The 21,383-nt window shown below is 44.6% G+C and overlaps 1 protein-coding gene across 4 annotated transcripts in view; it reads right to left on the bottom strand.

The window, feature by feature from the left end:
* Positions 1-21,383, bottom strand: part of jarid2a (jumonji and AT-rich interaction domain containing 2a) — a 56,038-nt gene that overhangs the window by 27,452 nt on the left and 7,203 nt on the right. For all 4 annotated transcript variants that reach the window (XR_013196783.1, XM_077212576.1, XM_077212557.1 and 1 more), the window contains exons 2-4: positions 14,940-15,063; positions 8,915-9,059; positions 2,414-2,583 (exon numbers count right to left, since the gene is read on the bottom strand). Coding sequence is in view for 3 of the 4 variants with exons in the window: in XM_077212576.1 (XP_077068691.1) it covers positions 2,414-2,583; positions 8,915-9,059; positions 14,940-15,063 (439 nt within the window). In the remaining variant the exon portion in view is untranslated. The remainder of the gene's footprint in view (positions 1-2,413; positions 2,584-8,914; positions 9,060-14,939; positions 15,064-21,383) is intronic.

Here is a 21,383-nt window from a genome sequence, read left to right as displayed (position 1 = left end):
GATTTACAAAAAGTATAGTTTTAGTTAACAGCACTGGTCAAAACCAGAAGTACACTATTTCGCAAAATGTTTTCTGTTTATTATGGTAGTTATGATTTTTATAAATGTTTTATTATACATATTGTAAACATATTTACTGATGCTCTTTCTCATAACATCTGCAACATCCATTTTCGACCCATCTAAAGCTAAACTGACCAGGAATATTCTGTTTGTTTAACAGATGTTAAGGATCGGGACAAGTCTCGGTTACTGATGTAACCCTCGTTCCCTGAAGGAGGGAACGGGAGACATAACATCGTCGTGACGACATAATTGGGATCTCTTCAGGGAGCTCTATTATCTTCGAGTGTCTACAGAACGAGCCAATGAATGTTGGCGTGGGTGAATCACAGCACGGGTATAAACAGGAAGCGCCCGCACACACATATTGTTTTTCGCTGAGCAGCCGTGATTGTGATGGCCGTTACAGCGATGGTCAGCAACGGTGGCGACGGGACGTTACGTCTCCCGTTCCGAAAGGACCAGTACATGCTTGCCTAGTAGCGGTGTTTTGAAGCGGCCCAGCTCAAGATGTACTGCCAACAACTCGAGGCAGTTGATGTGCCATAGGTGGCGTTCCTGGACCACCAAGGTGGACATCGCCTGACTGACGGAACGTGCTGATTCTTTCGATGCCAGAGGGCGAGGTCAGTTGCCACACGGAGCTCCCGGCAGAGCTCTGGGTCAGAACCACCCTCGTGCATGTCCATGAGCGCCTGGGCCTGGTGGACCTGCAGGAGCGCCATGGCATAGAGGGCGGAAGCAGCCTGTCCACAGGCTCTGTAAGCCTTTGCTGTAAGTCCGGACGAAAACTTAAATGGCTTGGACGGGAGGCGTGGATTGCCCCGCCAGGAGGTGGCGATTGCCCCGCCACCACCGGCGTCCACATACCCCTTAGCCGCTACGCCATCGAGGGTGGTGAGGAGGGAGGAAACACAAGGATGGCTTCTGGCACTATACAGCGTCCAGCGTCCACGTCCTAATGAGCTCTTCCAGAAAGAATGGTACAGGGGAGGTGCGCCCTGAGAAACCAATCGTCCTCGTGGTGGAAGGTTCCACGCAAGACCAACCTTCTCGGCGAGCCGGGAAAACACAGCCGCCCATTCTGGATCGGACTCGGGCAATGCTACACTCCCCGAAGCAGGCAACGCAGCCGAAGGACTGAAGGACTCCAGAGGACTCCGCTCCGATGCTGCAACCGACATCTGGTCGTCAGGAGGAGCTCCAAAAGACACGACTGGCTGTCCATGTGAAGGACCAGCACGCTCTTTTGCAGGCTCCGTCGTGCTGAATGCCCAAACACGAGAGGCAAGTATTGTGGCCGTCTGCTGGCGCCAGGGAACGACCGCATCCAGAAACGCACAGGCGGAATGACATCCAGAAACGCACAGGCGGAATGACATCCTGAAAAGGACGCAGTATCACACCTGTGTTGCTCTTTTAGTAGAAAACAAAAAACAGAATAAAAAACTCTTTCAGTGCGAAGGCACCCAGGGACAGCCGCAGTGTAACGAGGTTTACACACTCAGTATGAATGTCCACCAAAACAGACACGCACACACACAATGCAGTGCTGTGAAAACAGCAGTTGTGATCTGTAATGGTCGCGGCCAGCGCTGATCGCGCCGTCACACCAACACTGAGGGAGAGAATCCGCAGTCTTCAACGTTATTAGAGTCTTGTAAATCTGAAGTCAAACAGGAAGCTCGGCTCCGAAGTGAAAGAAAATGTGTACGTGCGCCCGCTTCCTGTTTATACCCGCGCTGTGGGGTGGGGCGGGTGACGCGATTCACGCACACCAATGTTCATTGGCTCGTTCTGTAGACACTCGAAGATGATAGGGCTCCCTGAAGTGATCCAAATTACGTCGTCAAGTCGACGTTATGTCGAACGTGAGCGCCTGATAGGGAACAAACAACCTTCATGTATAAACCAGAATATAAATGTATTTTCTAATTAATTCTCCCTATGAACTCGAATAGTATAACAGCTCAGCCCACACTGAAATCCTATTGGACCATAGTTCCACTCCACATGAATATTAAACAAGCAACATAGACAAGACATCCCTCATCTACTTAAACATTTTCTGGAGCTCTTCCTTGCCATTGTCACCTTTGACTCGCTTACTGGAAGGCTAAATTTGAATTGAAAATGTACACTGGGAGATCTGCCAAGACACAAACACTGTAAATAACATCAGCACACACAAGAGAGTCACACAAATGTTTGCCAGCAATAACCAAGACTCCCATGTGAGAGGTGAATGTGTGCTGCCCAGAGGCAAAGAATTATGAAGTCTGTAAACATTTTAAGGGTTGTGAGAGTGAGAAAATGAAGACAGACAAAGATTGAAGGAGAGCAGACCCACCTCTTAGACAGAGGAAGGTGAGGAAGTCTTCAGTTTTGGGTTTGCGTCTTGTGAGATGGTTGTGCGGGGCGGCTGGGCTTAGGGGCATGGCCTCCAGCGCTTTCAGTGGGGTGGCATTGGGAGAGCAGGGATGAGACTGAGCAAACTTCCTCTGAGCCTGCAGTCTTGGCCTGGTAAGAGAAACAGGGAATATAAAGGATTAGTTCTGTTGGAAATTAAAATTTCCCTCCATCCTTCATTTATTCATCATTCAAGTTTGAAGACTTGCATTGGTCGCTCTTCTCTAAGCAATTACAATAAATGCAGATCAAGCTTTCTTTTTCCTTTCTATCTAATACTAAAGAAAGTCATGTGGGTTTTGAACAATATGAGAATAAATGATTGAAGTTCAGTTCAAGCTCTTTTTAAAAAAAGATACTTTCATTTGCTGCCTCATGCATTTATTGAGACCAAAAACTAGTTCACAAACCAGGTTTTTGGAATCAATAAGAGGAAAAAGGCAATCATAGTGATCTGAATCGCTCCTTTGCAAGGAAAAGAGTTACTAATCTAATCATATAAAAGACCTGCGGAGGGAAGCAGTTTGGTTTGACATTTAAAAGCTCAGCAAAACGTCTGACTACACAAGTCATTTTTAATTGGCCAACGTTGTGTTTGGATGCTTGTTTCCCAACAGGCATAACCCAACAGGACTTACATGTTTGACCAGCTACACCAGTTAAGTTTTGCTAGTGAACAGTGTGGGACAGCCTAGAATTTAACATTATACTGTATCTCTATGGTAATGAAAGTTACGTAGGGGTACCATTTAATGCCCTGAACCATTGTTAAATCTGTTATATTGCCACCTAGTTTAATCATCATGATATGTATCTATGAAACGTCTCGGTTACGTATGTAACCCTCGTTCCCTGAGTAGGGAACGGAGACGTTACGTCGGATGACGACGAATGGGGTTTCGCTTAGAACACCTATCGACTTCGAGTATTACAAAACGAGCCAATGGCTAAGAAATGCCATGGGTCTGCGGAATTTGCATAACGTATCTCCGCCTTACCTCGTGGGTATAAAAGGAGGACGCCGGCAACATGCAGATATGTTTCTTCGCTGAGGAGCCAAGACTGAGCTCAGGCGATCCCCGCGGTACAGCGGAAAGTGGCAGGAAGACGTAACGTCTCCGTTCCCTACTCAGGGAACGAGGGTTACATACGTTACCTAGACGTTCCCTTTCGTTGTCACTCCGAGTTACGTCGGATGACGACGAATGGGGTTACCAGTCTAATCACGCCACCTTCTCGGCTGTCTTCCAGTGCCCTGCGTAAATCTGAGATCCTTGTCATGAGATTGGCACGGACAAAGGACTCCTATCTATCACAGGAATACCAAGGTACACTGGGGAGCATATCCCATAGTTTAGAGGAAATATGCAATTATTGAGGGACTTAGAAAATACACATATGACCCAAAGGGATGCATATGGAGAACACTGGGGTGTCCAGCCGCAGGTGGAATATTTCAACCACAGGGGTGGCAAGGTGGCTTGCCAAGGGAAAGACACATGCTCAGAGAGGCTTACAGTGGAAATACACATGTGGGGGTCGCTCAGAGGAGGAACCATGCACACGGGAGGCACCTAGCCGACGCGCAGGCAATAGACACTGGCGCCGACATCAGGAGTGCTGGAGGAACTCAGGGCTTTCGGAGAAGCTCACCTGAGGAAATATCGCACGTATCCAGTCCGTGGAGTGGAATGGCGAGCAAGCGAAGACACCTGAGCGGATCCAGTACTAGATGGTTGAAGCGAGTACATGAGAGGACACTGGCTCCACTTGGAGATTGTAGAATCTGGCGAATGTGTTAGGTGTCGCCCAGCCTGCAGCTCTTCAGATGTCTGTTAGCGAGGCGCCATGCGCTAGAGCCCAAGAGGACGCCACACTCCGGGTGGAGTGGGCAGTCACACCAAGGGGGCATGGTCGACCTTGCTGCTGGTATGCCAAGGCAATGGCGTCCACTATCCAGTGAGACAACCTTTGCTTGGAAGGAGCCTTTCCCTTCAGCTTCCCACCATAACAGACAAAGAGCTGGTCTGAGGTCCTGAAACACTGCGTCCTGTCTACATAGGCGCGGAGCGCGCGTACTGGACAGAGCAGTGCAAGGCTGGGTCTGCCTCCTCCAGGGGCAGCGCTTGCAGGTTCACCACCTGGTCCCGGAAGGGAGTGGTAGGAACCTTGGGCACGTATCCAGGCCGGGGTCTCAGGATCACGTGAGAGTAAGCCGGCCCGAACTCCAAGCACGCTTCGTCAACGGAGAATGCGTGCAGGTCCCCTACCCTCTTGATGGAGGCCAGTGTAACCAGGAGCGCTGTCTTCATAGATAGGAATTTAAGCTCGACTGATTGCAGGGGCTCAAATGGAGCACTCTTCAGGGCAGTTAGAACCACTGAGAGGTCCGAAGAGGGAACGAGAGGAGGGCAAGGCGGATTTAGTCTCTTCGGTCCTCTCAGGAACCTGATAACCAGGTCGTGCTTCCCCACCGACTTACCTTCGATGAGGTCATGGTGTGCGGCAATAGCGGCAACGTAGACCTTCAGGGTGGAGGGAGACAGCCTTCGCTACAGCCCCTGCTGAAGGAAGGAAAGCACAACACTGATCGAGCATCTCCGGGGGTCTTCTCGGTGAGAAGAGCACCAGCTGACGAAGAGGTTCCACTTCAACGCATAGACGTGTCACGTGGACGACGCCCTAGCGGAAGTGTTGGTAGCCACCAGCGCTGGTGGTAGGGTACTCAAACCTGCCTCGTCCCATCGAGGAGCCACACGTGGAGGTTCCAGAGATCGGGACGAGGGTGCCATAGGTGGCCCCGTCCCTGAGGAAGAAGGTTCTTCCTCAGAGGGATCGGCCAGGGAGGTGCTGTCGCGAGGAGTACTAGTTCGGAGAACCAGGTCCGGGCGGGCCAGTACGGCGCGACCAGAATGACCTGCTCCTCGTCCTCCCTGACCTTGCGCAAGGTCTGCGCAAGAAGGCTCACTGGGGGAAACGCATACTTGCGGCCCTGCGGCCAGCTGTGCGCCAGAGCATCCGTGCCGAGCGTGCCCTCGGTCAAGGAATAAAACTGGGCGCAATGGGTCGAGTCGTGGGAGGCAAACAGATCTATCTGTGCGTCCCCGAACTGGTCCCAAATCAGCTGGACCGACTGGGGATGGAGTCGCCATTCTCCAGGGAGTGGCTGAAGCCGTTAGAGCTCGTAGGCTGCACAGTTCAGGGCTCCGGGGATTTAAATGGCATGAAGCGACCTCAGATGCTTCTGACTCCATATGGGGAGGTGGCGAGCGAGTTGCGACATACGGCGGGAGCGTAGACCACCTTGATGGTTGATGTACGCTACAGTGGCGGTATTGTCTGAGCGGACTAGTACGTGTTGGTTCTTTAGCACGGCCCGGAAGCGGCGCAAAGCAAGACGTACGGCCACCAACTCGAGGCAATTGACATGCCAGAGGCGACGGGGTCCTGTCCAGGAGCCCGAGGCAGCACGTCCATTGCACATGGCACCCCAGCCCGTGGAGGAGGCATCTGTCGTTACAACAACATGCCGCGAAGCTCGTTCCAGGGGCACTCCGGCCCGTAGAAAACTGAGGTTGGACCACGGGGTGAAGGTCTGACGGCAGGTCGGAGTAACTGTTACTCGGAGGGTACCGTGTTGCCATGCCCACCTCGGGACTCGGTCGCGAAGCCAAAGCTGAAGCGGTCTCATATGAAGCAATCCGAGCGGCGTTGCCGCGGCTGCGGAAGCCATATGCCCCAGGAGCCTCTGCAGCAGTGACTGCGCACGCTCGCTCGTAAGCTGCGCGGACATGGCGACCGAGTCGATATCCATACCGAGAATAGAGATCCTCTGCACGGGGTAAAGTTTGCTCTTCTCCCAGTTGACCCGAAGGCCCAGACGAGCTAGGTGCCGAAGCACTACGTCCCTGTGTTCGCAAACCTGAACTCGAGAGTGAGCTATGATCAGCCAAACGACGATATAACTCAGGATGCGAACCCCGTGTTCCCAAAGGGGAACAAGGGCAGCCTCGACGACCTTCGTGAAGATGCGAGGAGACAGGGCTAGCCCGAAAGGGAAAACCGCGTACTGGATGCCTGCCCCTCGAAAGAAAACCGAAGGAACGGTCTGTGTCAAGGAGAATGGAGACATGAAAGTAGGCGTCCTTCAGGTCGATCGCTGCAAACCAATCCTTGGGCCGTATGCATTCGAAAATGCGTTTGAGCATCTTGAACGGCATCCTGTGAAGGGAGCGGTTCAGCACGCGCAAGTCCAGGATTGGCCGTAACCCACCGGTTTTCTTGGGGACAATGAAGTAGGGGCTGTAGAAGCCGGACCTCATCTCGGCTGGAGGGACAGTCTCGATTGCACCCTTCGCCAGCAGGGTGGCAATCTCTGCTCTCACGATGGGGGCATAGCCACCGACAAAAGTGGAGCGGACTCCCCAAGCGGGGAGGAGATCGTGCGAACTGAATTGCATAGCCGAGCCTGATGGTCCGCGCGACCCAGCGGGACAGACGGGGAAGCTCTAACCAGGCTCCCAGGAACTGAACCAGCGGGATCATGCGAACCACAGGCGTCCCCCCGGAGGGGCAGCGAAGCGGAGTAACTGGCCCAGACGTGGACGGCATAGCGGCCCGATGTGGGGGCACAGTTAGCAACCGCGCCCTGGCAGAGGGGGCCAGGAGAGGACCAGGCTGGTCGTCCCGCGGGGGCCTGCTCTGCCAGGGGTCTGGCGACAGAGGGGGACAGGGGCGAAGCGGTCCCGTGGACGGCACGCCGTGTCAACCACCTGTGGGACAGAGGGGGACGAGGAGAGCACGGCTTGTGGGCGGCGCTCTGTGACGTCCGAGAACTCTCTGTGCTCAGAGAAGGGAGAGTCAGCTCTTTGGAGAATAAGGATTCTTCCCCGGCCCTCCCCCGGGGAAAGGAGTGGTCCTGCTACCAACTCCTGGAAAGAACTGAGTCCCATCTCTGAGGAGCCCATCTCAAGAGCGCCGCTTAACCCGGCGTGTAGCAGGGTGCGGGGCTGGAGAGGACTGTGGCGTCCGGGGGGGCGCCTTCGGTGGTGGGCAGACCGAGGGATCTGAGCGGACGGCGGAGTCGTCGGGACAGAATCAACCTCAGTCTGCTCCATCGCCGAGGAGCCCCTTAGGATTGGGTGACCACCTTAGGGTGCTTAGGATTGCGCCGAGAAGAAGCACTCTGAGGACACATAGCATCGCAACAGAGCGTTCAGCCGGGGGGACCCCAGTGTACCCATGGGCAGCGGCCCCATCGAGGGGAGGAAAGGCGGATGAGATCAGCGAGCGGTCCCGAGAAGACAAGGGGGTCTTCTTGGACTTCGAGATCTCATCATGCACGTCCGGGAAGAGAGGTATTGGGGTTTGCCGTGGACGAGGGTCGGCGGCCTTACCCAAAACCCATCGTCCCAGGAAAGCATGGTCGTCATCTCCGGATCAGACTCAGGCACAGCCGTATGCACACCGGAAGGTGGCAGCTGTGATGAGCCCTCACTTCCAGAAGACTCAAACCCACCTAGTGATGCTGCAACAGACATGGCATCCTCCTCTATAGCTTCAACTGAAACACACGGGCCACCAGAGGGTAGACTCGCGGGAATCAGCAGTTCACTAGCGGGCACCGTCATTGAAGAGGGGGGCTGGGGTCTCTGACACATAGTCAGCGCCTTGATCCAGACCGTAACCCTCAGGTCACCCTGGCCACCCACCGAAGATCGGGGGGTGGATGAGGGGACTCTCACTCTTGCGAGTTCACCGAGTCTCGACCTATATATGACGCGATGATCACGTTCCCAGCGAGAACATGAGTCTCCCACGAGCGCTGTTCAAGCATGATCAAAGCCCAAACACACTAGACAGCGCTCGTGCCCATCAGAGTCCGATACCAGTCCGCTGCAACCAGAAATGCACGGGCGAGCCGTCTTTAAAAAGACGTGCCGCGTGCGAGCTCTTTTATGAGAGGAGAAAAAAAAACTCTGCGATGTTGAAGCACACAGGGAGACACACACACACTGGCAGATCACTGCACAGATCAGCAGGCACTGTTAGCTCGCTGCAGATCGCCGTCACACCAACACCGGAGAGAGAAGCTCGTCTCGTAGAGCGAAGTCAGAGATGACTGTGGAGTGAAGAAATACTCTTGGCTCCGAAGCGAAAACATATCTGCATGTTGCCGGCGTCCTCCTTTTATCCCCACGAGGTAAGGCGGAGATACGCTATGCAAATTCCGCAGACCCATGGCATTTCTTTGCCATTGGCTCGTTTTGTAATACTCGAAGTCGATAGGTGTTCTAAGCGAAACCCCGTTCGTCGTGATCCGACGTAACTCGGAGTGACAACGAAAGGGAACCACATTTTATCCATGTACTAACTTAGAATGGCATAAAACCACAATATACTGTGCTGAAAATATCACAGAGAAAAGGCTCAGTAAACTCACCTTTTCCTGACAGGCCCATCTATTGAGTATTCATGGCTGTGGTCTTCGCTTTGAACTGCATGTTGTGTCCTGTCTGACTTACAGCTTCCAGCAAACAGCCCAGCTTTAGTTCCCAAACCATTCAAATGACCATTTGAAAAGGAGCCTGGGAAAGAGTTGTGGTTTAAGCAATGGACATTTACACATAAATACAGAAGAAAACAATTTCCTACATCCTATCATCTAAAGCTATGACATTTATATTTTAGCATAAAGGGCGTAGCATCCACAGCAACTCTTCAGTGCCTCTGAAATGGAGAAGAGGTTTGAAACAGGATTTTTCCAATCATTCAGTCTGCAGCGAACAAACACAAGTGGACACTCAGACTTAGTGCACACTCAGAATAAACTGACAGGAAGCAGGGGAAATTACAGTGCCTACAGTGTCCTGTTACAATTCTCTAAGGTTTCAGTCATGTTAAGCAGGCAAAAATAAAAATGTAGTCTGTCAATTTTTTATTTGGCATGATTGTATTTGTTTAAGATCATTGTTGAATAAATCAAATCAAAGGCAATTCATACACATTTCAAGACAAATTGTCGAGGATAAAATACACAAAAAAGCCTCAGGCTTATTTCCATTGTGGTCCTCTATATGCATAAAATGGACAAACAGTTCCAGTGGGAATAAAATCAAAAACAAACATCTCACACCTTAATAAATTCATATGGGATCTTAATTGGACAGCCATTTTTTAACTTCTCTTCTAAAGAGCCATGCCTCTTGTTATTGTTTTAAATAATCTGGCAATTCATTCCAAGCAACTGCACTCGAGTACAAATACGAATTCTTCCCAACTACACTTTTAAACCGGTACAAATATATATTATTTATCCTTGCCCTTGTAGAAATACCATGAACATCTCTCACAAAAACATAGTAGTCATACAAGTATTTAGGAACAGTTATCTGTATTATTTTGTACACCATCATCATTTTAATGAAAATTACCCTTTTATCCACTTTTAAAAAACCCAATTCCCTAAAATGATTATTCAGTTGCGTACGAGGATGTAACCGCAGAACGATTCTACACAAACTGTTTTGAGCAGTCTGTAAATTATTTTGAACTCGCTTCTTAGAGCCACTATACCAGAAAGTTGCTGTATAGTCAAAATGTGGTTGCACTAATGCACCAGCTAACATTATCAAGGTTTGTTTATCTAAATAAGCAGCCTGTCTTGCTAAAAATTTTATTCTATTACTTATTTTCGACAGAGCTACAACTGCCATGCTATCCCCTGTCTTTTTGTTATCTAGAATACATCCCAAATATTTCACTTCTTACTTAGAAGTAAAATTCTCATCGCCCACCCTTATTTCTGAATTGGGACATTTCTGCAATTTTGCCGCAGAACCAAATAAAATAGCCTCAGTTTTCCCTAAGTGCAAAAATAGCTTATGAAAACACCAATTAGATATTTCTACAATTTCTCTTCTTAATTTGTTTTCTATTGTTTCTTTATTTTCATCAGTAACTATTAGTATGGCATCATCCGCATATAATAAGTGGCTAGAACAGGCCATCTTTAAATCATTTATATACATTAAAAAAAGTAAGGGCCCTAAAACACTACCTTGTGTACACAAGAAATCAGCAAAGAGTCTGAACACACTCCATTTATATCAACCATTTGACACCTATTCGTAAGATAGGATTTAATCCATTTACATGTATTAGAATCAAAACCCATAGCATTTAATTAAGAATACAACATGTGCATAAGTTATTGTCTTTCCTCTTCCCTCATACAAAATTGAGAATAATAATAGCAGATCTATCGATATGGATGGGGCCATCTCCCATCTTGCAACATCTTGAGGACTGAGGCTGAGTTGGTGCGCCCAGATACGGAGGTGAAGCCGGAGTGAAGGAGGAGCCCGACAGAACCAAAGGGGTGGAGGGATGAGTCAATGGCGAATGCAAAAAATATGCAGAGGCTGTCGTCGTCGTACTGAACGAAAGGGGCCAGATCTAAAAACCTCTACATATGTAGCTATCCCGAGGGAAAGATCCCCCTGGGAGGAGGTGGAGGATCCGATCGGCTGCTAGATCCAAGTATTATGGTCCGGTATACAATCACACTGGTTGCAGAAGGAATGATAAAAAAGGAGCAGGATCTATGTGCAGCAGATTTTAATAACTCAATAACAATACTCCGGCATCAAATGGCGCTTTTCCACTGCATGGTACGGTACGGTTCGGTTCGGTACGGCACGCTTTGGCGCTTTTCTACTGCATGGTTTGGTACGGCTCACTAGTACCGATACTAAAATGTGACGTGAAAACACTGCAGATCACTGATTGGTCAGACAGACAGAATCGTCACTACCAACGTCATTGTATTTGCGAGACAAACCAGCTGGATTTAAATAGCCAGTAATAGCCACCGCTGTAGCACCCGTTTTAAAACTACTTGAAGAAAAAAAACTTCCAAAAAAGAAATGGCTGAATCGTGGTCAGTGGATCAGAAGTGCAGACGTTGCAGAGTAGCAGATAAACTATAACGATCAGTCATAATCCCACCCACTTTGAAGCGGTACTAACTGCAGTGGAACAGCAACCGAGCTAAAGCGAACTGAGCCGTGCCGCGCCACGGCGAGTCGTACTGCGCAGTGGAAAAGCGAAGCGAGCCGAACCGTGCCGCGCCAAGCCGAACCGTACTATGCAGTGGAAAAGCGGCAAAAGCAATCTCAAATAACTGGAACAGAACAACCACAAGCATAGACAATAACAGACAGAGGGCAACTGAAACTTGAGGGTTATGTATGGTGTTACGGCTCGGTGTTGTTTTGGGTTTGTTCTGTTGTCTTCTCTCTTCTTTTATAGGTTGCCGGATAAGGATCTACACCTGTCTGGAATTTGGGAAGCATTATTTAAGATGGCTGGCCTTTAGGGGTGTAACAATACATCGATATGGATCGATGCATCGATCAAAAGTCTAACGATACGATGCATCGATGCCACACACAAAATATCGATTATACGGTACCTTTATTTTGACACTCTCCACATCCTCACACGGAACTTTTCTCAGCTGAAATAGACACCTGACAAGATTGACAGAACCCTTTGTCACAAAAGCGGGTATTTTCCACTGTCAAGGCATCGCGAGTTCATCTTTTACAGCAGAAACGACAAGCACCCTTGTTTGTGAAATCAACCCGAAAAGTCTGTGTTAGCGAATCAGTGCGCACTGCGCAGTATTCAGGTCGGGTGACAAGCCTGCTAGTCACTTTGAAAAGACGCGCTAGCTGCGAGGAGTTTCGTCAAAGCTGATTAAAAGTGATCGATGATGGATTTCAACGAACTTGATGAACTTCATGGCGTAAAAGGAAAATAAGATCTGAAACTTTTTCACGGAATCTTGCTAAAACAGCAGGTTAGTGGTGAGGGAAAAGCTCTCTGTATCGCGTGTACGTTATTCACAACAACAAAGTTTGACAGGCGTCTAACGTTAGATGTCAGCTGAGGAGATTAACGTTACAACGATTAAGTGTTTTATTAAGTATCATAGCAATTACTAGGCTTTGTTTAACTCTGAAACATGAAATGTGGAGTTATCTGCTTTTGCCAGACACAAAAAAAAAAATATATATATATATATATATATAAAATACTTTCAATGCACTTTTATTTGATCATTTACCTGTATTTTTTTGTTATTATTACTTAATCAAAACAACCTCTTCTGTTATAGTTCATTTGCAAAAACAGATAACTCCGTTCTTGTTCATTTTCATATAGGCTATCATGTTTTTTTTTTACTTGTAACTTGTAACAAACAACTTGTAAATGTCCCAATTGGGAGAGGGTGTGCCATTTTCAAAGAGTTTAATTAAACTTTCATATATTTTTGGATGCATTTGTGAGTTAATAAACGTAACTGGTTGTGTAAACTTGGCACATAATATCTAAATATCGATAAATCGATTGATAACCCTGAATCGAATCGAATCGTAATCGTATCGCAGAATTTTTGAGGTATCGGCAATAATCGTATCGCTGGCTGAGAGAATCGATATCGTATCGTATCGTGATGAACTGTCCGATTTACACCCCTACTGGCCTTTGTGGAAGAGAGCTCTGATTCCTATCCTGTAGCTGTGCACATCAGGAACTGGACCTTCATATTGCTTTTCTCTTTATTGTTTGCTTGTTTATTGTTGAACATCTATTTTCTTGATCATTTAAACCCTAGACGTAAATAAATATATTGTTTAATATATTTTTGGACTTTGAACCCTTTATTTTGTTACTTCCTTGAGCCGGAATGTAACAATGGAGAGAAACATAGGGGTCTAAACAAAATCACCGGCCACTTTATTAGGTACACATGTTCAACTGCTCATTAACGCAAATATTGAATCAACCCATCACATGAAAGGAGATTTAACTCACTTTGAACATGGCATGGTTGTTGGTGCCAGACGGGCTGGTCTGAGCATTTCAGAAACTGTTGATCAACACACAATCATCTCTAGTGTTTACAGAGAATGGTCCGAAAAAATATCCAGTGAGTGGCAGTTCTGTGCAGGCGAAAATGCCTTGTTTATGGCATTCAGAGGACAGAGGCCAGAGGACAATGGTCAGACTGGTTCAAGCTGATAGAAAGGCAAATCTTTTCAACTTCGAGCACTGGGTGTAGGGGATGTATTCTTGGCACACTTTGAAGCAATTGAACCTTAGACTAAACGCCACAGCCTACCTGAGTATTGTTGCTGACCATGTCCTTCCCTTTATGGCCACAGTGTATATTCTGATGGCTACTTCGAGCAGCAAAACATACCATGTCACAAAGCTCAAATCATCTCAAACTGGTTTCTTAAACATGACAGTGAGTCATGTTTAGTGAAGTGAAGTGAGTGAGGTTCGGAAGAATCTTTAAAAATTTTAGAATTCTGAAGGATGCTTTTTAATTACAGAGTATGTTCAAGACTCTCTGAAATGCAATGCGATGTTTTTGAGTACAAACCAATTACAAAGGAATCCTTAAGTGTTTTGAAAGCATATAAAGCGGTGAGCTCATGAGGTGTTCTGTTCATGCCCTTGACATTCTCTGCGAGATGATGCACTGCATCATCCAAAGCCAGGCGGGTCATGGAGTTCACCCCATTAGAGTGCAGTGATTTGAGAGCAGTGAGAGCGCTTTGCAGCCTCCGCATATGAAACCCATACAGAGAGGGCATTATTCAAGGCATAATTTACTTTGCTCACACATTTTCAGTGTAATCATGGCAGAACAATAATATTGGACCATTGAGAGGCTGAGGAAATAAAGAAAAATCCCACAGTGCCATGTGTTCCCTTGAGTGTCACAGCTGGCTGCAGACACATGAGCTGAACATCTCAGGCAAAATAATTCATCAAATACCAATGCACCTTTGAAACACCACATTGTGGTATAGCTCAATGTAATTTGAACCTGTAAATTGATCAAAATGAATATGTGTAATTCCAGAAGAACAAACTTACATTTATGTAACAATATGTGTCATTTTTGACACATCTGATATAAATTGACACATTTAATATCTGGATTATTCATAAAAATACCTCAGCGAACATAAAACTGGCTTTGGCAATGCCAAAACAGCATAGAACATCATCTGCACAGGATATGAGTTTATAAATATGACCAAGTTGAAGGAATGGCTCATGGATTTTAATTAACTAATATGCCTGGATGTGCTAGAAAGATTACCTAGCAATGTTAGCATGAAGATAATTAATATTCATGTGCTCAGTCTCTGCCATATGGTGACATCACAACCTAACCATCATCTTAAAACTCATTCTAGTGCCACTGTTAAGATACGTTATTCTCAACATTCTTATTCTCTAAAGGGGTTCAGAATGGCAGCTGAAAGCAACAGCGTCAGATGTCACATAAATGAGTTCTTTAATGCAGCTGTTCTAAAGGTCAGTATCCATCTGTAGTGTAGATGGCTGAAAGCACTGCTCTAGAGAAGAGGAATACTCACCATTAACTATTCCAGTGCCATTCTCCACTTTGCTCTTCTGAGCCGTCTTAAACTCTTTAAGGGAGAGGTAGAGCACCCGGCGGACGACTCTCTCTTCCGACCACGGAATTCCATCGTTATCATCCTGCAGAAAGGAAAGCGTTCATTTTAGAGCTCAAAAATGAAACACATGACCTAAAGTCACCGCATAAGAAAAAGAAACAGCTCTTTAAATACACAGTTTTGGAATAATTAGTCAAACAATTGGAAAACAGGCATTATTTCATTGTCAAACAAATGAAATGACAAACACTGAGCATGGATGAGAAAAAAGACACAGTAAAGTTATACAGACAGAGAACTGCGCTATAAATAGTGATGTTGGCTGCAGTTTCTCAATCCCACCACATGTCAGAGAGCATTCTATTACTGAATGCAACAAAAGCAATGACAACAAATGTTAGCATAACATTTGTTACCCATAGATTACCTAATGTGCTGTAGTACGACATATCTGTTAGGTAGCTGGATGACCTCACTGTTCTTCACAATTCTCTCAAAGCCTCAAAACAAGTCTTTCATCCAATAATTTGATCTCTTTTAAACTGTTAAATCTCTTTAGCATAACAGCTCATTGCCTTAGCCTGTCCCCTTCACCATAAATGGAGTAACAAGCCAAGTTTGTTCTCAATCATGTCATCTAGTGTTGTACTGGCACTAAAGGGTAACAATACAATGGTTCAGGGGGTTTTAAAGTCGTCATGAAACAGAAGTTGCATAGTCTTTTCTTTCCTATTGTGATGTATATATCTGAGAGAAATGGCTTCTCGAAAAAGAAAAAAATTAGGGTGGGATTTTGTCCATCAGGGAATTGATTGGATGGGTGTGGTTTTCTATTGCTGTGATGTCATGTTTGTGACAGGTTGTCCCGCCCTCGGGCCAGTAAACATATAATCAGAGAAGAGATGTCGCTCGCTGCAAGATGGATTTTGATTGAATACTACGAGAGCACATACACATATATATATACATACACACGGGTCCTTCTCAAAAAATTAGCATATTGTGATAAAGTTAATTATTTTCCATAATGTAATGATCAAAATTAAACTTTCATATATTTTAGATTCATTGCACACCAACTGAAATATTTCAGGTCTTTTATTGTTTTAATACTGATGATTTTGGCATACAGCTCATGAAAACCCAAAATTCCTATCTCAAAAAATTAGCATATCATGAAAAGGGTCTCTAAACGAGCTATTAACCTAATCATCTGAATCAACTAATTAACTCTAAACACCTGCAAAAGATTCCTGAGGCTTTTAAAAACTCCCAGCCTGTTTCATTACTCAAAACCGCAATCATGGGTAAGATTGCCGACCTGACTGCTGTCCAGAAGGCCATCATTGACACCCTCAAGCAAGAGGGTAAGACAGAAAGAAATTTCTGAACAAATAGGCTGTTCCCAGAGTACTGTATCAAGGCACCTCAGTGGGAAGTCTGTGGGAAGGAAAAAGTGTGGCAAAAAACACTGCACAACGAGAAGAGGTGACCGGACCCTGAGGAAGATTGTGGAGAAGGACCGATTCCAGACCTTGGGGGACCTGCGGAAGCAGTGGACTGAGTCTGGAGTAGAAACATCCAGAGCCACCGTGCACAGGCGTGTGCAGGAAATGGGCTACAGGTGCCGCATTCCCCAGGTCAAGCCACTTTTGAACCAGAAACAGCGGCAGAAGCGCCTGACCTGGGCTACAGAGAAGCAGCACTGGACTGTTGCTCAGTTTTGCATGTCATTCGGAAATCAAGGTGCCAGAGTCTGGAGGAAGACTGGGGAGAAGGAAATGCCAAAATGCCTGAAGTCCAGTGTCAAGTACCCACAGTCAGTGATGGTCTGGGGTGCCATGTCAGCCGCTGGTGTTAGTGCACTGTGTTTTATCAAGGGCAGGGCCAATGCAGCTAGCTATCAGGAGATTTTGGAGCACTTCATGCTTCCATCTGCTGAAAAGCTTTATGGAGATGAATATTTCATTTTTCAGCACGACCTGGCACCTGCTCACAGTGCCAAAACCACTGGTAAATGGTTTACTGACCATGGTATTACTGTGCTCAATTGGCCTGCCAACTCTCCTGACCTGAACCCCATAGAGAATCTGTGGGATATTGTGAAGAGAAAGTTGAGAGACGCAAGACCCAACACTCTGGATGAGCTTAAGGCCGCTATCGAAGCATCCTGGGCCTCCATAACACCTCAGCAGTGCCACAGGCTGATTGCCTCCACGCCACGCCGCATTGAAGCAGTCATTTCTGCAAAAGGATTCCCGACCAAGTATTGACTATTGTGTGCATAATAGGGCTGTCACTTTACGTTCGAAAATCGATTGCACAATCGATCGGACCAACCAACACAAGTTTCGAAAACGAAAATAGGGAATCGATTTTAACTGCCTTTTTTTTTTTTTTTACCAAAAATGTGTTTTAGTGTGACAGATCAATACAGTGCACAGAACATGTAGGATGTTGGGAAATAACAATGTCTTTTCTGTTAACCAAATGCTTTTTAATATTCGCTATTGCTTCAGTGCAAGTGAACAAGCGCGTTGTTACCGTTACTTGTTGCTTAGTGACGTGTGCGTTTTCAAGCAAGCCAGAAATGCGCAGATTCTGCGCAACACGCTGTATTTAATATATCATGAGGACTCACGAGTTGTGTATTTGCGCTAAATCCACGCACATTTGGCGTACACGAACTTCCCCAGCAAAGTGACTAAACATAGAAACACGCAAAATTGGCTCGTGATATGACAGCGTTACCCGCCAAAGTTCATTTTTATCCGAATTTGGCGTGTGTCCATTTCAATCCTTGAATGTTGCACTCCTGTTTGTCACCTTGCAAAAAACTTCACGCCAATAAATCATCAGAAACATTGCTGACTTGTGCGCGTCTCAAGCGCCCTCCTTACGTTCGTCCTAATGCCTGTTAGTTGTCCGTGGATTTGCCAATATTTGGTGTTGAAAATGGAAACGTCTTTAGACATGGAAAAATCGATTTTACAATCGATTCAATGAACACATAGGTATCTCTAAAATCTCAAAAATCGAACAGGATTTTTTCACAAAAGTGACAGCCCTAGTGCATAACTGAACATAATTATTTGAAGGTTGACTTTTTTTTTGTATTAAAAACACTTCTTTTATTGGTCAGATGAAATATGCTAATTTTTTGAGACAGGAATTTTGGGTTTTCATGAGCTGTATGCCAAAATCATCAGTATTAAAACAATAAAACACCTGAAATATTTCAGTTGGTGTGCAATGAATCTAAAATATATGAAAGTTTAATTTTTATCATTACATTATGGAAAATAATGAACTTTATCACAATATGCTAATTTTTTGAGAAGGACCTGTATATATATATATATATATAAAAATCAAGTGCACAGATAAATAATTTATAATAAATACTGATATATTCCATAAAAAAAAAAGAATTGTCAATTTTGATTTCATGTGGACTATCATTCCAAAGATTCCCAAATATATTTTGAATAGGATGAGGATATGTACATTTTTCTTATTTTGTTCGAAGATATAGTACTGCCCATCAGAAGCTACATTAGATATTTTCATGTTTCTCAGAAAACCAAATAAGTACAATTTACCCTGATCATCCAATAGAAAAAGTTTACATGATCTATCGTGTTTTGCCTTGAGTATCAGTGAACATTTTCACTTGTAATAGTTGTGTAAAAGCTAATATATACATACATACATATATTATACGTACATACATTTTTAAGCCATCTGGGTAGCAGCCTGATAGCATGACGGGCCAGAGGCCATTCACAGAGGAATGTTGTATAGTCGTCACTTCAATCAGCATAAGAGACCATGCTTTCATGAAGCCAGATTTGATATTTTACATGTGATACATTGTTATCACTATAGATGGGACTTATTTTAGCAAACTGATACTGAGAGCAAGATTCGTAATCATGCTGCCCTCCCCCCAGTGATAGCAATACGAAAAACTTGCGTTGATTAGGACGATGTGAAGTGCTTGACCCCAGCTTAGGGCCTCCTCATGGCACACGAAGAAAGTGGCACTCGCCAGGGAACTTCTAGTAGCCATGGAGACGGTCTTCCACAGGTCTATTTTGACGGCCATGTGAGAGTCCCTGTCAGCGTGAACTCAAAACGATATGACATTTCACGAGCGGAGGCCAAGCTCTATTATTTATGAGATTATGCAAGTAGGGTCCCACAAAAAGAGACACTAGAAAGTGGAAGTCAATATCAATAGACTGCCAGACAAAAAAGGAAATGCTTCTCTTATAATTCCAAACCCCCCAAATCTCATCTGTACTTAACATTGTGGTTTAAACAGTGCACAAACATAGGATACTATGAGGCAATAATTATAATTTAAAAAGTAAGCCAAGCAGTTATGGAGGAACAACTGATGATGATCATACACACACACACACACACACACACATATATATAATAGATGTGTGTGTATGATATATATATGTGTGTGTGTGTGTGTATGATCATATATATATATATATATATATATATATATATATATATATATATATATATATATGTATGTGTGTGTGTGTGTGTGTGTGTGTGTGTGTGTGTGTATGATCATATATATATTATATATATATATATATATATATATATATATATATATATAAAACGGTTCAACAGTTTGAGGTTGGTAAGATTTTAAAAGAATTGTATAAGTATTGTGAACTATTTCAATTTTAAATAATATTATTTTATTTTATATATTTTATAAATATATAAAATAATATATATTAAGTGATGTTAAATTTAATTTATTCCAGTGATGTTAAAGACACATTTTCAGCATCATTAGGCTACTCCAGTCTTCAGTGTCACATGATCCTTCAGAAATAATCTATTATGCTCATTGTATGTTTTTAAGAAATATTTCTTATTATTATCAATGTTGAAAACAGTTGTGCTGCTTAATATTTCTGTGGAAACTAATACATTTTCTAGTAAAAATATAAAAGTCTTTAGTGTCACTTTTGATCAATTTAATGTATCCTTGCTGAAAAAAAAAAATTTTTTTTACAAAAAACTTTTACATAATAATGTAATATACTGCAAGTAATAAAAACTAAACTTCACTCTGTTATGGCTTTTAAACTGATATATTTCTTACTAGAGTTAAAGCACAAAACCTGTGCATGTCACCTGGGTTGCAAAAAAGACGAGGTAAAGGATCTAATCGAGGCACAATCTCGGTTTATTAAACAAAAACTCAAAACACTAAGAAAACAGAAAAGAACAACCCGCTATAACACAACGTTGAACAGACAACTGAACAAAGGAAACTGAGGAATTAAAGGGATAGTTCACCCAAAAATGAAAATTCTGTCAGTAATTACTCACTCTCATGTTGTTCCAACCCCGTAAGACCTTCGTTCATCTTCGGAACACGAATTAAGATATTTTTGATGAAATCTGAGAGCTGGATCACTCCTCCATACTTGCCAGCCCCGAAAAGTTATTAAAGACATCGTTAAAATAGTCCAAGTGACTACAGGGACTCAATCTTAAGTTTATCAAACGACGAGAATACTTTTTGTGCGCAAAAAAAACAAAAATAACGACTTTCAACTATTCATTTCCTTCTCTGTGGGTCTCTAGTCAGTTGACGTAGTATGATAGCGTAGAGCTACGTCAAACGTAGGCTCACTATTGGCTGGTCATGTGTGTGATGTGTGTGACGTACAACAACAGAAGAACTGCGCTATATCACTAGTGAACTGACTCGAGGCCCACAGAGAAGGAAATGAATAGTTGAAATAAAGTCATTATTTATTTATTTTTTTGCGCACAAAAAGTATTCTCGTCGTTTGATAAACTTAAGATTGAGCCACTGTAGTCACTTGGACTATTTTAACGATATCTTTAATAACTTTTAGGGGCTGGCAAGTTTCAATCCCTGAAGAAGCCTATGGACTAGTATTGAGGAGTGATCCAGCTCTCAGATTTAATCAAAAATATCTTAATTCGTGTTCCGAAGATGAGCGAAGGTCTTACGGGGTTGGAACAACATGAGGGTGAGTAATTACTGACAGAATTTTCATTTTTGGGTGAACTATCCCTTTAAATGCACAGGGGTAAAAGAGGAAACTAAATGAGTAACAGGTGAACTTATGTGGTGAATCTGTCACACACACAAGGAAACATTATACAAATACAGGGAACAGGAACAGAACAGAACCAACACAACGAAACTAAGCAAAACAAAGCATAATCCTGACAGTGCATTACTGGAGGAAAGTTGCACTCAGATTTATGGCCAAATTCACTGTTTTTATGCCAGCACAAGGTCCGTTGCCAAATACAGAATGAGATTTGCTTACTTGATGCTTGTAAATTGACAGTTAAGTGATTGATTCTAAGATATCCGGA

This window comes from Siphateles boraxobius, unplaced genomic scaffold (genome assembly GCF_051911475.1).
Source record: "Siphateles boraxobius isolate OS27281-9 unplaced genomic scaffold, OSU_SipBor_1 12, whole genome shotgun sequence".
Lineage (NCBI taxonomy): Eukaryota > Metazoa > Chordata > Actinopteri > Cypriniformes > Leuciscidae > Siphateles > Siphateles boraxobius.
This window is presented reverse-complemented; position numbering and strand designations above follow the sequence as displayed.